Source organism: Dermacentor andersoni, chromosome 3 (genome assembly GCF_023375885.2).
Source record: "Dermacentor andersoni chromosome 3, qqDerAnde1_hic_scaffold, whole genome shotgun sequence".
NCBI lineage: Eukaryota > Metazoa > Arthropoda > Arachnida > Ixodida > Ixodidae > Dermacentor > Dermacentor andersoni.
The window spans coordinates 121274314-121290770 of NC_092816.1; the positions used below are offsets into that span (position 1 = coordinate 121274314).

At 45.2% G+C, this 16457-nt stretch overlaps 2 protein-coding genes across 4 annotated transcripts in view; one reads left to right on the top strand and one right to left on the bottom strand.

Annotated features, from left to right (window-relative positions):
• Positions 1-13303, top strand: part of LOC126538797 (uncharacterized) — a 64175-nt gene extending 50872 nt beyond the window's left edge. For all 3 annotated transcript variants that reach the window (XM_050185521.3, XM_050185538.3, XM_050185526.3), the window contains 3 exons: positions 693-831; positions 5125-5252; positions 8471-13303. In XM_050185521.3, the coding sequence (XP_050041478.1) occupies positions 693-831; positions 5125-5252; positions 8471-8718 (515 nt within the window). In that variant the 3' untranslated portion in view covers positions 8719-13303. The remainder of the gene's footprint in view (positions 1-692; positions 832-5124; positions 5253-8470) is intronic.
• On the bottom strand, positions 13237-16385 carry LOC126538902 (elongator complex protein 6-like). Its single transcript, XM_050185608.2, has 2 exons — positions 15600-16385; positions 13237-13449 (listed from the first exon to the last, which is right to left on the bottom strand). Exons 1-2 carry the CDS (start codon positions 16284-16286, stop codon positions 13327-13329), a joined length of 810 nt encoding a protein of 269 aa, XP_050041565.1. The 5' UTR covers positions 16287-16385; the 3' UTR covers positions 13237-13326.
• Positions 16386-16457: the final 72 nt, after the last annotated feature.

Genomic DNA, 16457 nt, shown 5'->3' on the forward strand with positions numbered 1-16457 from the left:
CTAGTCGTTAAAGCACTCTTTTCCACCTCTAGTGAAGTAAGAATCTTTTTCAAAAAATCTGTGCTATGTTTCACAAAAGGGACTTTGATTCCTTTCTACAGAGACATTTTTCCAAAGTATATAAAAATTTCGCTGAGAAGTAAAAATAGTCGGGGCCCCCCTTAGCCTGTCCTTGTCTGAACACACCTGCAAGAGTAATTTATCAATTTATATTCAGCGCATTCTGTCAACCATATAGACTGACTCGCATGAACTCTCAAGTTGCTGGTTAGGTAAAAGGTGGGGGTAGCAGGGGCCGCAGCACTTTCTGTGCACTTGTTGTTCTGTCTGGATGCTAGAGTCTTCGCACTGTTTGAATTTCGCACTTCACAATCAGTTAATTGTTAGCTTGGTAGCCATAACCATTTTAACTTGCTTTATTCTTTACTGGCCGTTCCTGTGGTTCTAGATTCGTAGCTATTGGGGAATAGAATGTGTGGGTTGAGTTGACTTTTGAATTCACGCTGTGGATCTGAAGCTTTTGAGCTACTTGATGCTGCCTCTGACCTCAGGATTGTGCACGAGGAAATTGGAAGGGCTCACCACTGAGAGTTCGGTGAATTTGTTGTCAGACTACGCAGAAGTGAACTGTTCAGCTGAAACCAGTTTCCTGCACAGAGTGCGCTAAACCTGTGATTATGCGCCTCTTGCAGTGGCCGCCAACTACTCGTCTGAGCTGGAGCCCATTTCGGAGTTGCTAAGCAACAGCCAGGAACTGTTTGCTGTTCCTGATGAGTCGTTTGCTGAGCTGCCTCGCGTCACCTCACCCCAGCAGCTGCTCGCTTGTGTCAGGTACGTCAAAGCAGAAATCTCTGGTAAACTTTTATTTTTCCGGTTCACAAAACTTTTTCGGTGTAGCTTACTGTGCCATCTAAGTAGCTGCAACGCGACACAGGGTTGTTTAGGATACGAACACAGTAGTAGTACGACACGTTGCTGACTTCCACTTGTCACTCTCGAGTTACCGTTTCTTGGCAGTTTTTCCATAAAGCAACACGGTGCCTCTGTCGCAGAGTGAATAGGCCCAAGTGCTATTTCTGTGGCCGCCGCCCAAGCAAAGCACCAATCGGCACCTTGCGTGGCCATCGTAATAGCAGAGCACACAAAGAGAGCGAGGGTGCCTCGATGTCCTCCTTGCCCGCCGCTCCTTTGGCGCGAGTTCATCTCGGGCTGGGAGAACATTGAGGAATTGGAGGCATCCTGCCGAGAGCAGATACGAACAACAGTGTGCAGACAGCAAAAGCGCAGGAAATCGATGCAAGCAGTCTCGACTTCTGTCACGTGACTTCCGCGGCGGCAAAGTGAAGAATTGTGTGGCGCTGCTGCTAGCCGTGTGACAGCGCTGACGCAAGGCACGCCTTTGCAGGGAGATAACCGCTAGTGTGCTCCAGCCCTTAGAGGGCACTAGCTGTTGGCCAAAGGAGGCTAACTGGTGTAATTATTTGCACAAGCTTCCTCTGTGGAAGCTGGTGCATGTTGATTTGAAGACCACAAAGAGCACAATTCTTCAAATCCAAAAATACTTTAAGCGCAGCAAGCGCAATGATTTGAGTTTGTTTACTGTTTAAAGTAAAACCTAATTCGGATTTCACAGGACCGAGAAAAATATTTACGATTTAACCAACTGTCAAATTATCAAGGAAGCAAAACTACTGTTTTGTCGCAAATGCTGCGGAAGAAACCACGGCCGGTGTGGAAGGCGCACCTCGCAGTTCTGAAGGTGCACGGCCGACGTGCTCACCGAGTCAAAACGAAACTACTGCTTGCTGTAACCGCTGTGGACGAAACCGTCGCGGCTATCAGTGCTATCGTCGATGACGACTACACAGTTACAGAGGCACGCGGCCAAGGCGGTGTTATGTACAGCGGTAAACACAAGAATAAATGCTTTAAAGGCACAAACAAGCATGAAGTGTTCCGGCGTTGCTGTCATTCATTTACAATTTCCACTGATCGCTGTGGCAATGCGAAGTCTGCCACCTCGTTTCGGTTGAATACGAACACCGTTCTGGCTCTTTTGCATTGCACATTTGCGGCCCTCCATGCTCGCTGAGCTTTGAGAGTTGTCCAAGGTATTCGATGTAGGTCCAAATACATCCAAATTAAGAAGTTTCATTGCATTAAATAAACAGTGCATACGCCTGCTGGAACCAGAGGGCAAGTCCAAATTATCCGTTTTTAAGAATTAACGAGCGTGAAATTAGTGAGGTTTCACTGTATTTGCAACTCCAGCAACTCATCCGACACTTAGTAGTGAGCGCAGGAATCCTCGCACGAAGGTCAGAGCAGACACCCCGTTCGTAACCTCCGTAGCCGTAGTACTGCGATCAGGTGTGCTTGTAGAACGGCGGTGACGCCGCCTAAGAAACACGGCACAGCGAAGCAATTTTGCTGGGCTTCGCAGAGCTCATTAGCCAGTTAAAAAGAAGTCTGTTTCACAAATTTCCCCCTGCGCCAAAAGATCGAAGAGCCACATGGACTGCAAATCTCCACGTCACAAAGCTGTGACGACAACAAGAGTTGTGTTGTCAACATTTTGCTTGAGACAGTTTCTTTCTTTACTCCAAGCGAGGATCGGTTTGTTTGCAGTGTGAAGAAAATGGAAGCTTTTTGCTTCTACCATGACTTTTGTACTAAAGTGCTGTGACGAATTTCAAGGAGCTTACGTTGAGGTTGTTAGTGCCATCGTGATAATGTTCAGTGTGTGTGTGTTGCAGCATGTAGTTTCATGAGATAGCCGCCGTGGTAATGCAGTTTGTGATGCAAATGCCTCCACAGCACTTAAGCTTCTTTTTTTAATGAAGCTGTTATATTGGATCATTGCGGTGCGCTGCGTATGGTACATAAGAGAAAATTGGGAAATCAGAGTTTCAGGTGCTCCCAAGTAACGGCAGTAAATCATTCTGTTTAAGCATCACGTGTACGCACCAGCATAAAAAACAACTAAGGTGGCATGACAGTAAGCCTTCTTTGCAGGCTGGACTCACTGCCCAATTAATTATTGCAAATTAGTAGGTGCTTATTTGAATGTGTAACTATTGAAGGAAATGTATCTCATATTAGCATCTGAAGGAGATAGGCAGTTGATAGGCGAGCACAGTTTCAGCCAGTTAAAATGCAGAATACTTCAGACATGCAAAATTAGTTCAGATTCACACAAGAGGCGAGTTAACATTAGTGTACACGGAAACAGGTTTTTCTCTTTCATTAGTTTACACAGCAGCCTTAGGCGGTTATACGAGAGCGGGGAGTTAACAGTTAGAATCAGGCCATGCACCACATGCCAAACATGTACTACATGGTGTGGAAATGTGTGTTCTTATTGTAAGCAGATCCTTTGGTGTCTTTCTGCTTGTTTCTGTGTTCTAGGAGAGAAACAGTGTGAGTGAAGCAGCAGTCACTTTGCATATATCCTGAATGTAAAATAGGTAACAGAAGTTTTTAAAATGCAAAAGTAGCGAAAAAGTTTCACCACAGCCTCGGCGTGCACGCCAAACTCAGTCTCGTGATTAAATACAAAGCTCGTTTTTAGATTCACTCATTCTTTAAGACTGAAGAAAGCGTGTAGAATCTGCACCTTGGCCATTTCTAAAGAGTGCCCGGTCGCCGCGCACGTACGCGCATGGACAGCGGCAACAGCTGATCGAGCTGATCGCCGTGCTGCTGCGGGCCACATTCTACATGTCAAACCGTACAGGTAGAAAATTTGCGGCAATTCCGGCACCGGCGGCCTCGCATGCTCTAAACGCTGGACTGTATTGGCGCCATAACAGCAAATCAAAACAGCAAATTGCGCTTGCGCTTTTCCCACAATCCAGCAGTGCATGACTACTTTGCCTCCACGGCCAACGAGTCCCGAAGTACATGGTTGATTTTCATAAGAATCTTGTTCGGGTCCGCTATCCTGCCGGAGGTTTGCACGCACACACACAGCGTAACCGCTTCGGCCTCATTACACGCTGTACCTCTGGTATACCGAATAAAATGATGTTCTCGGCATCGACTACCAGCTTTCGTTCAACAAAACAGCGCAACCAACTTCGCACTGCGAGAAAATCGCCAAACACAGCGGTAGCAGGGTCGTGGAGACCTCAGTGCATCTGCCATGCTACACAGTGTAGCCAGACTTTGCAGCGCCCACTGAAGTTCATTTTAGCTGCAAATAGTGACCATTATAGCTATGTTGCATTTCGGCAATTTATTTGGCAAGTGTCAGGCGGCATTAGGCATATTGCTTCACATACACTGTTTTACTTTTGGCTGTTGACTGTGTTGAATTATAGCTGCTATCAGGCTATCACTCAGGAAATTGTGCACTTTCTATATCGGAAACTTGGTGAATGTTGTTGCTCTTTTCATAGCAGGACAGATCTGTCTAACCAGATTGCACACATAATGCAAATTTTGTTGTGCAATCTTTAATACACATGAGCACCAGCAATAGCTCTGGTGTTATGATGATGCATGTATAAAGAACAGACAGACGGAGTGTGATTCAGTATGATGACCCTTGACCATGCTCATCCCTATCATTGTCATTTTAGCATTGCTTTCCTTTCTGTGCAAAAGTTTGCTAAATGAAGAGTTAAATTCTTCCAATTTATTGCATTGCTTGTAGTGCTTCAGCTTCTTCGCCGTCACTACACTGTTAGTCCTTAGCCAAAAATCGCCAAGGATAGCAGCTGATGGATCATGGAGGTGCACTTGCTGTTTGTCGGCTACAGCGATGCAGCAACAACAAGGCATTGTACCAGATAGACACATCACCAAAAAACTATGCGCCTTGATGCTGACGTGATGTAGCTGCAATAGAGCAATGCAACTCGGTTGTCATCCGACGCCGAGAACCATCTGCAATGCCAGCCCAACAGCTTGCTTCAGTTTTCTTTTGCTTATAATTTATTACGACCATTGCTTACCTATTGTGAGATTTTCTTCAGAATTTGTTGCTAATCAAAAATTAATAGCTGTTTAGATGATGGCTCTCCGATGTCAACTGTGGCTGGTAGGTTCATATTTGCTGTGCTCTCATTTACATTTCCTGGCACACTCCAATAAGTGTCTGTGCTCTGTCGCTCTGTGCAGTGACGTATTGCCGAGACCACCCCAGTCAAATCCGGAGCCAAAGCCAGCCAAGGACAGGAGGGGATCACACGGAGATGTAGTGGCTGCTACTTCTGGAGTTGCTCGAACGTCTACTCAGGGAATCGCTGGTAAGGTAACTTTTCTTCACTTCTTTGCTTGATGTTCTTGCTTCGGACCTTGATAATTACATTATCAAGGCCCAGATATAAAAAAGGATGTATTCTTTTTAAAGATTTCTGTGTTTAAATTATTCTAGTCTTTGTTTGTAAACCCTGTAGTAGTGGATTACTTATTAGACTTTTATGAATGTATCACTATTGCAAGTGTGCTGTGAGGCAGGACAATTCTGGAAGATCACAGTGTGAAAATATTGGAAGAAATGCGCAGCCCCTTCAGTTGTAGGTTTCTCCATAAATAATTCATCTTCTGGCATAAAGAAACATTGTAAACTGTGTGTAAATGTAATCTAACAGTCCAGATTGATTCAGGGTTATGCCCTTTTCAGGCAGTTACAAAGATACTGCATTTAAACATTGCATCAACATTGAGTTGGACAAAGGTGTAGAGGGGAGCTGAAGAGTGGAAGGAATAACAGAAAGGTACTTGAATTAGTGGTTTCTGATTTCACTCATTTGACTAATGCCCACAATGAGGGAACAAAGGTAACCAGGCACATTCCATATGTTACAAAGTCCAAGCGTTTAAGGGGAAACGAAATGAGGCCAACAAGTACCCGGGTGTTGCCAAGAATCTGAGGTGAGGGATCTCTTAAAGTTGATGTGAAGCCCACTGTAAATAAGTCATTCTGTGCACCCAATATAATGAACCCTGCAACTGGTGAGAATACTTTCTATCGACAGCCTCCAGTGGCACAGCCAGGAATTTATTTTGGGAGAGGGTTCTGCGCAGACAACTACCACTCCTCCCCCTTCATCTCTTTCTCTCTATGTGTGTGCATGTGTGTGTGTGTTGAGGTTGTACACTATGCAAATACATACTTCTATTATTCCCCAGACAAGAGTGCTTTAACAACGAGGATGCTTAGCATTGCCACATTAAAATAAAGGCCAGTAGCTCTGAGCATCGGGTCTCCTGACACCCGTCTGTTCTGAAAATTGCCGAGATGACTAGTTAGGATGGGCTATCCATCGCAAGCAGCACATGTTACGACGGGGTAGGTGAGCCTCAGCGAGGCGACTGGCCACGGCATCTGGTGTTGAGCAATCGGGCAGTGAAGAGACACTCTCCCTATTACCATAATTGTCCGCGAACTTCATTCTTAACGCCTTTTATGCACATCCCACCCCCTCCTCGTATCCATTACCCCGGTCCCCTTTTTGAAATTATTTTTCGTTAGTCACTGTCACACTCTTCAACATTTACCGGGTTATTTAACGGCGTGCGGCGGCCCATAACATTCCTATATTTCTGTTTCTGCATGGACTTCGAGGCCATTCACCTACCTACTCTCCCACCTGTTTGTTGTGGCCGTTTGTTAGCTTCCCTGGCCTAGCACCCCTGTATTTGATGTATTTTGCCATGCACGGATCAGCGTTTTGTAGGTCTTTCTTTCTTGTCCTGTTTTTTGCCCTGTTTTCATTCTTACCAACGTGTACAACCTAGTGTAACAGCAAGCTCTTCTTAAGTTTATTGACATAATGAACGTCGGAGACAAGGTAACGAAAAAAAAAAAGAAAAAGGGGGTGGGGGCAATTACTTATGCTTTTCCTTGACAAGCAAGTCGCAATATTTTCGGAATGCTTTTCTTCTGCGCAGCCTGGTTGACAATTCCGTCAAGTACCAGAAATGAGAAGCTCTTAGACAACACGCAGACTTGGTGGGGAGCAACAATTACTCCAAGTTTTGTGCAGACAGTCGTCCCATCTTTAACTGTGTGTGGAATTTTTAGCGCTGATCCCCCCTCAGCAGTTATGGTTTACACGATCTGGAATGAGGTAAAGGTGTGCCACGAGTGGGGCTGCAACATTCTGTGCATGGGAGAGGGGATCGCCCCCATGACAAACACCACCCCCCCCACCCTCTTTGGACCACCACTAGCCCTTGCCTTGCTTTCACATTCAAGCTTTCTCTTTCATCTATGTTGCTCTTTCAGAGCCCGCCTCCTGAAACCTTCTGTTCTGTGGGAAAGGGGGGAGGCAGGAGTTCGTCAGAAAATTTTCGGGGTAGGAGTTCAACTCCCCCCCACTTCTGGCTATGCTGATCCTCCTGGGGATTGTTTTCGCCAAGAGTGAACATTGCAGTTTACTTCATCAAATAACCACAACTTGAGGCTTATCTTTGCATATTGTTTAAAGGGACACTAAAGGCAAATACTAAGTCGAAGTGGACTATTTAAATACCATTCCAGAAACTTCGCAACGCTTGTTTCACGCGAAGAGTTAGTTTGGGAGAAAATTGCATCTGAAGGGTCCGAACACCTTTATCGCTATTCGAATCTCCCACCACCCAACCGGAGAGTGGTGACGATGCATACACCAACATCGCCTTTTGCAGCAGTCGATGAGTAAGCAGCGCGTGACAGACAGCGGTGTTTTTTTGCTAAAAATGCAAACGCGTGGCCATGGAGAAAGTAAGCCAAGACAAAGCAGTGGATTCGCCACTACAGCTGCTTTGGGTCAAGTGGCGTGGACCGTTCGGCCATCCCGTGACATCACATGGAACTGGAATTCTCTGCTACTTGCAGTTTTTGCGAGTTCCATGAGCCAGAAAAGCTAGCGCAGCACTATGAGATAACCAAACTACTGAAATGCGAAAGCATGGGCGGCGCAGAATCGAGCGAAAACAAAACCTTTCGACCGCCCTCGTCGTTGTCAAGCGTAACGTCAATGAGTTATTTTTTCTAAAGAATGAAATAAAACTGGACAAATAGCATTTTTTTTCATCTTATAATGCTATACAATGAAGTTCTTATAATGAGTGGTTTAGTACTAGTGACAGAATTGAAATGAGGAGTGCCTATGTCATCGGGCAAGTACTTGAATGTCCTGGGGGAGTCTCTAATTGCGTTCTGCATTTAGCTCAATTTATTGATTATGAAGCCTCTGTGTGCTATAATATCGACGCCTTGGACATCCTTGAGCACTAATCTGTCACTTTAGCTGGACTTAATATTTGCCTTTAGTGCCCCTTTAAGAGCAACATGGTGCCATGTGATGTTACTTTTGTGTGTTTAAATGACATGCTGTTGATTTTCTTAGATCTTCTTTTTGTGTGGTGCTCCTTCAAACACAGAGCTTCATCAGATTGATGTGGCAAGATTTTCACATAGGCGTGTGGGATGCCATTCATGTCGGTGCACTGACTACTTGTAAAAATAAATATGCAGGCTGGCTTGCCACCCAGCAGGACGGCCGTGCCTCCCCTTCTGCCTTCGTCGCGTCGTCATCCGGACATTCGACCAGCACGGCCCGCTCTCTGCCCGCTTCGCCATCTCTCCACGGAGCTGCCGCTGCAGCAGCGGTGACGGCGGCGGGTGTGGCAACGGCAGCTGTGACCAGTGGTGGGAAGAGCCACGAAGGTGGCCCCACCCGCGCAACGACTTCCAAGCCTCACCACGACAGCACCCCCCAGTGAAAACGTCTCATTTACACTGCATTTGTGTCTCTACACACCGTGTTTGCCGTCAGTCTGATGTGCTCATTCATTTCTCGTCCGTCATACCCAGTGCTGTGGCATGCTCCCCTGAAAACCACTGGCCACTGTGCTAACAAATGTGAGGATAAACAGCGAGTGTGCATGGTGATCAAGCAAGGACAGTAAGCCACCCGATGTCTGCACTCTGAGGCAATACTAAGTCACTGTTTGCAGCTGATGTTGCGGTCAACTGTGCTGCTGCATGCCACTTTCTTGTAACTGGCATGATGTCGAGCATTGGGTATACCTTGGATGCAATGTTCTCTTGCTGAAGCTGGACGACGAATCGCACTCGTACTGGAGGAAGAAGTTCAACCCTCGATTGAGAGCTTTAACTGTACTCGCATTGTGCAAATCCAGATGTGCCCGGATTAAAACATTATGCTCCACACTGGACCTTTGTAGAAGCTGTTGCAGGCAGCTCGCAGATAGCACAATGTGTTCTAAAACCCCCAGTTAAATGTAAGCTTTGATGATGGAGCGAAACTCCTTTGTAGAACCAAGCTGCTCTGACATATAAACAAATGGAAATGTTCACCCACTCTCAACCAGCCATTGAAAAACAAATTGTCCTTTGCCATGCGACAAAAGATGCTCCTGGTCAGCCAATGGAACTTGCCATATGTTAATTGAACTTCTATCTTGACTTACAGTGAAGCCATTATGTGCTTCAGTGTGCTTTTCCCCAAGCGTTAAGCTGCAACGCGACATGCTAGCTATTATGCAATGCCTGCATAATGTGATAAGGACAGGAAAAGATGTTGCTTCACTATGACATTGAACATTATTTTGGTTTTATTGTGGAGGGCTTGTTTGGAATGGCTGTCACATGATTGGCTGCGATAACCTGGCAGCTTTGATGTGTTTTACAACACACCTTCTCTTAACCGGGGGAAGCGTGACTTGTTCAGCTTGATTGTGCAAGTGCAGCTTGTGTTCAGGAGCAGCAGTTGGAATGGGAACAAGTGAAATATATGTGTCTGAATTTTCACATAAAGAAAAGGTCTCGGGGCAGCTCGACTGCCTATGTTTTTGTTGATATCGAGGGTACCTTGAATGGTATGTTGTTGCTCTCTTTTGTGTGTACGTAGTGTTGTGGTCAACTCGCTGGCTGCCACAGCAGGCACAGTGGATGGATTGCCACCCATCAAGGAAAAGCCAAAGCGATTTCTGGGCAGCTTGTGGGCTGCTTTTCCTTATTTTTCCTTGCATGTATGTCCATGTTTCTGTTGTCTCTGGTGCTCCTTTTGTTCATTCATTTCAGAGTTTAAAGTTCCAGTCAATACCTCAGTTATGTGAAAAATGTACATTCCTTGGCTGAGATACTGCCAGTCTGTGTGTCAATTTTATGTTACTGTACCATACCTGAGCATAGTTTATGGAGAGGGCCGTCAGCAATTGAACTACGGTGTAAGTTATACATGATCTGAGCTCATGTAGTGTGCCACTGTATTAATGGACAGGAGTTTGAGGATTATTTGGGGTATGTTGTTTCAGCAATCTTTCATTGCTGAATGAAGTAATTGAGCAAGACATAATTGGGGCACCTTCAGATGGGAGGCTTCCCTGTAAAAAACTTGGCAGTTCTGACGAGAGTTGTTTTATTTGTAGCCATGTTTTTTTGTGGCTGTGGTTCACTGTGCATGTGAGCAGTGGGTGCTTGTGTCTAATGGAAGCTCAAACTATGTCCTGGGAAGAGCAATGTGAAACTTAATATTGTCGTCGCAAGGTAAAAATAGTAAGTGATGTGAAAGTAGTGTGCCAACTACTGCCACCTTCTAGGCGGTTACACTGCTGTCAGTTGCCAACCTTGACAACTGGGTACAGCCAGTGCAACCGATGTGTGAAGTCTGCTGCTGCTGCTGCCCCGAGTGTGTTGAGAGTGGCATTGCGTGCCAGCAACTAATAGTGGCAACTCGCACGAGAAAAGTGTACAGTCATATTTTTGCAAGTTTTGGAAGGTGGTGTGAATATATCTTGGCAGCATTTGTAAGTACGAGCATGTCTATCGTGTGATGCATCTCGTAATTTTTAAATATACTAGCTGGCTAGTTCGAAGATGTAGTAAGGCATCATGTTGAAGGCCAAGAAATGAGCTGGTTGTTGCGTTTGTGCAAACACTCGGGAAAGTGCTTTGGAAGTTGGGTGCAAAAAGGTATAGATATGTTAAAAATTCTGTTTTCCAGCTGGACACAGTTCTTATGGTGCCTGGCCAGGTTTTTCTTTCACATTCCAAGTCGCAATTGTATGAAGGGAAACAATACAAAGAAAAAACTGCAAGATTATGAATTTGTTTGCTGTTCTGAATGTTCACTTCTCGTTTAAAAAAAATTGCGCAGTGATACTGCTCAGTTTACAGCGAACTGCTGTGAAGATACTGTTTGCAGGGATAAGCAAGTAGTTGTAATAGGAGGCAGCATGACAGTTTTTTAGTGGATGTATTAAGAGTTAGGATGTACTAAGTACAACACCGAAACAGGCTACCTAAGCGCAGGTTTTTTCCTAGATGCTTCATAGTAATACGGTCGCAACTTTCTTGCAGAAAATTTAAATATACTCTGCCCTATGTTCTTTGCATGGCAGTTTGCCATTGTTTTAAACATTTCCAGTTACCTGTTCAGGTCCACAGCTTTAACATTATGCATTAATTGCACTAGAGAGCAGTCGGTTGCAGAGACTCTATAGGAAAGTGTGCAATACCCGAGATGTGATAACTTTTTTTTTTATTGAGGCACTTATGAATGTTTCAGCTTCTTCAAAATGCTGAGAAATGACAATTATACAATCAGTTGATGTTGCAGACCACTTCTTCATAGGAGTTGCCCCATCACTTACTCTTGGAGCAGTTGGCTTACGGTATATATAGTGCCATGGTAGTTATGTGAAGATGGGTTACATGTACCCTATAAAGTTCCTGAAGTCTGTTTACACAAAGTAAATAGATGAAACTTCCGCTTGCAGCTTCCTTTTGCAAAGCCCGTGAGCTTGATTTCAGGAGGCTGTTGCTGCAAGTGTCTGCAGAGCTAGCATGATTTAGGCGCAGAGTTTGTGGAGATGGAGGACTGTGTGTGCTTTCAAACTTCCTGGAAGAAAGTAAACCTCAAGTGAGCATGTCTGTGATGTGTCGGTGAAGGCTGGTCACCATAACACCGTCGAACGTGATCCACTGATGCCATCACTGATGTCTGCTCAAGGAAAGCCATTATTGCGGCCAAGTCTTTGCACATGAGGTGAACTCCGGCATCCATCTTGCGATGGTAGTGTTTGGTGTTGATCCATTCTTTCACTCTTTACTCCAGCTGATACTTCTTCTCTCACTACTCCAAGCCCGTGTAACCTCTGTGGCCTTTCTTGGAAACCATCTCCGAGAGGTTGGCCCCTTGGCCGCACGTCTCGGTCGTCTCCGTTACTGCATGCTCGTTTAGAAACGATGAAGTCACGATTGTCGCACGCACTTGTTTAGGGTCCGTCTCACTCTGGACCCCACCTTTGCAACATTTAACACCTTGCAGGGCCTGCAGCAGCGTTCTAGACTCACTAAAGTCTTCAATGTGCACTCATACTGGTTAATGCCTCATCCAGTTAGTTTTTAAAATTTCTTTGTAGACAGGTGTATGCAGGTTCATGTTGGAGCTCTAGAGCTCCAATAGACTAGGTCGTGGTAGTCAAACTTTAATACATTCCCCTCCTCCCCCCTCCCCCTTTTTTCTTCGAAGTTTGGTTGGAACCTGTGGCAGTGATAGGCTGTCGCAGCAAGGCTCAGGTTGTGGTTTTAAACAACATACAGACAGTTGCCGTGTGGACCACCAATTTAATAGGCAGCGTTGCTACGGCCTCATTTCTGTAGTCACTGCTGTGAAGGAAGCTACCTCTGGATTGAGTTACACGATCACGGTTAATTTGCAGGTGAAGCTGGGTGCAGATTTGGGCAAGTTCATATAGTATCCAAAGGTGCAGTGCTGAACAGTAATAGTGATGTTAAGCATGCTTGAAAGGAGGCAATACTAACAACTGTCATTTATTGTAGCACAAATAGTGTACATGAATTGTAACCACAGGTTTCGCAATAAATAGCAGTTGTTAGTAGCATCTAGGTATGTGCGTGCCTTGTTCACTGTCCTCATGTGTTAGCACCTACCCCTTATGTAGCAAGGCCTTGACTTTCCATAAGGGTTCCATGCTTTTTTTTGCCATTCCTAGGCCTTCAGGCACTCGTATTGTAAACCTTATGTTCTTGTATCATATGATGATTGTCAACTTTCTTATCTGTTGCACAGTGTACTTGGTCTGTTTCTTTGTCTTGATAGGTTACTGTAGCTGTAGTCCGAGTCTAGTGTATACATCTCGTACCTGCATTCACCAAGCAACATTCCAGCTTGTGCTTTGTGGCACATGATTTCTGTATTGCGTGTGTGTGTGTGTGCCTTTCTTTTTTCGCTCCTGCAGTGCAGAATAGAGTTTTGTTCAACATTCTATGTATTTATTTCGTAGTAATAGTATCAATAAATATTGTTGGCCCCAAGTGCTTGGTGGTGTGGACAGTGACCTCTAGACGTGCGATGGCAACTTGTTAAGGCCAACAGGGAAGAGCTTGACACCTCTGTCCTCGAGCCGGAAATGCATTTTCTTTGTCGTTGGCAGCTGCGTATTGCTCGTTCTTGTCATCGAAATCTGCAGCGGAAAAAAGAATGTTGGCTATGTGTAAAGACAAATTTAAAAACGCAGACTTGCACCGAACACTTTTGTCAGTTCACATGACTTTGTACACTAGTGATTACAACTGTGCACCCTAACAGAGAAGATTGTAAGGAGCGCTTAACTGGAATGGCCCTGTTGAAGTGCAGGCATGCAGAGTTTTAGTCCAAGTTGAAAGAATTCCAGGCAGCCTAAGCTGCCTTTGTTGCCCGATCCGCATAGCCCAGTTTACATGCATTAGAAGGGGGGAAACCTTTCAACAAAACTGAAAGATCAAAGAAAGGAACACATAGTTCCCTTATTATATGTTGGTCAATTTCCCCTCAGGTTCAATCACACAGATGATAATGGTGTCCGAGTGCATGGAAGGGAAAAAAATTTGGAGGATGCTTAAGCCTTTAAGAGTGGAACGTGATAGCATACAAAGATCCCCGACTGCTTCTTGCACTTGCCAGCAGCTGCGCAGAGGCGAGCTCCATCTGGATGGTGGTGTTGCAAGAAACTGACTGGGCCGCGCCATTCTAGAGATGGTAGAAACACTTAAAAAGGGGTTTGTGTTTGAGTTTCAGTGTAACAGAATTATGTGTTCTGTATAATCAAATTGCAATTGGACGCTATGTCTGTAGGTTGTGTTCAGGTCGCACTTAACGATTTTTTTAATGCCTTTTATTTTGAGGAATTTAGTTAGTAATGCTGCTACGCCATGCGGAGGGCCTGCGTGGTTGTGGTTCAGAATGATTTTTGTGAAACAACGTTCAACACAAGACGCAGACACCGGATTTTTCGTGACACGGGGCCCTTAAGAGGAAGCTTTAGCTCGGGTGCTCCTATCTAAATACATGTAAAAGGAGAATTCGTTTTTCTCAGCAACCACTGCACTAAATTTGACGGGGTTTGCTGCATTTAAAAGAAAAGCTTAAAATCTAGTGACTGTTGGTTTCGAATTTTCGATTTAGGTCGTCAAACTTCTATAAAAATTTGGTAAAAATCGCAAATTTTCAGAAAACGAAACTATCAAGTTTACAACTCCTTAACTCAGCAAGAAAAAATGATATCGCAATTCTGTGAATTGTACCTGATAGCACATCTAAAGCGGACAAAATTGATATGTTACACATGAACCTCAAAAAATGGAGTAATGTGTAATTACAACTTTTGCAGAACCTTTGTAAACAACGTAACAAATTCACGTAAGATGTAAACTGACATATCAAATTGGTCCGCTTTGAATGGTCTAATGGATGCCGTTTACAGAATCGCGATATCTGTTCTTGATGCAGAGCTATTAGCTTGTAAACTTCGTGCTTCTATTTTTTTCAAACGTCTCTATTTTTGAAAATCTTTTTAACAAAATTCAAGCCCTAAATCAAAATTCCGCTTCGAACAGTCACTAGAATTTAACTTTCTCTCTCAAATGACACAACTTTCATTAAAATCGGTCCAGGGGTTATCTCAGAAAAACGTTTTTGCGTTTTTACATGTATTTGAATAGGCCGCGTCGGAGTTGGGCCCGAGCTAAATCTTGCTATTCGGTTAAGATACATGCAGGTAGACACGAATCCCGCCACAGCAGCTCGTGCCACTGTGAGGAGTTCTTAAAAAACAATATGGAGCAGAGATGACATCCCAAAAGTGAAGCAGGACTGCTGCCATCCTGCTAGAGGCACGAAAAAATGTTACTGTATAACAGAGTATAAGAAGCACTCTCTTCGCACTGTTGTGCGAGTTCAAGATTGCTAATTTCACATTGTGAATCCTGTTTGACATGCACCTTGTCATTGGTTCTAGGTCGAAACTTGAATGCCCTGCAAATTTTATGGGAGAACAAGTTGCAAAGGTAATATTTTAGCAAGAAGCAAGGAGCTTTTACTTTTTCAATTATACTAGCATTTACACTCAAACATCACAAACGCTTGGAACTGTGAGCGGACTGCAGCTGGCTTGGCTCTCTTTCAGAGGCGATGCAGACGAAAGCGCTGGCTTAACCTCGGCTGGCAAGAAGCCGAGAGAACTGCCACTCCAGAAGTTATAAGTTAAAGCCTCCGTGTAGCGCAGGCACTTTTCGCGTAATGAGCACACCAACGCATTCGGAGCTACACAGGCGAGATCGGCAAAGGCAGGCACACCTGTCCCGTGATGTCTCTGCTGTGTCCCGTGGAGAGACCCCGCACGTCAATCGTGGCGTCGGCGAGGTGGGACAGGTACGTGCAGAGCCGGTGACAGTCCGCGTCGTCCTCGCGGGCGCAGAATTTCGTGCCCGTGACCACCGTGCCACGCTCACAAACGAGAGGTTCGACTCTGAGCGAGTGGATCAGGCCCGCGATTTCCCGGTACCCGAGGCCAAAGTTTAGCACGCTCGAGACGTCGTCTACCAGGACGAGGACTTCGCCTTTCGTCGCGTCGTCGCCGACGAAGCGCCGCAGCGCATCTAAAATTTGGCACCGCAGCACGGACAGTCTGTCGTCGCCGTGCTCGGACGCCGGTGCAGTCAGGAAGGCGAACGGGTGCGAGCTGTCGGAGAAGGAAGTTTTGACGAGGTCTTTCAGGACCTTGAGACAGCTGAAGCTGTAGAAGGCGTTCTTAGCGGCGTAAGTTTTCAGGTTGATGCCCAACTTTTGACACACGCTAGCGAAGAAAGCGTCGTCGTTGACGAAATTGAGTTGGAACACTCTGCGGCCGGTCTTCAGGTACAACATGAGCATGTGATTGAGCACGAACGCGTGCTCCACCATGTCGTCGCTGGAGATGACGACAAACCGCCTCGGTAGCACCTTGTTGTCAAAGTCAAGAAACGTATTAAGTTCTAAGAACATCGTGGTGTTAAGATCCGGACGAGTATGCTTTTACAGGAGTTGCATCTGAAGCAAGCTGCAGTGCGCCATTTGCTATCGCTCGTCTGCTCTTAACCTCAGTGACGTACGCGCTTAACACATTATGACACAATAGATGTAACGTAAAATAAACATTTATTATCAAATTTAAGC

What these genes read in the sequence shown, in the direction of transcription:
- LOC126538902 (XM_050185608.2), bottom strand. Translation starts at nt 16,286, where the DNA reads ATGTTCTTAGAACTTAATACGTTTCTTGACTTTGACAACAAGGTGCTA. An exon ending in GCAGAGACATCACGGGACAG is followed by an intron (nt 13,450 to 15,599) that starts GTGTGCCTGCCT and finishes TTTCCGCTGCAG; the next exon opens with ATTTCGATGACAAGAACGAG.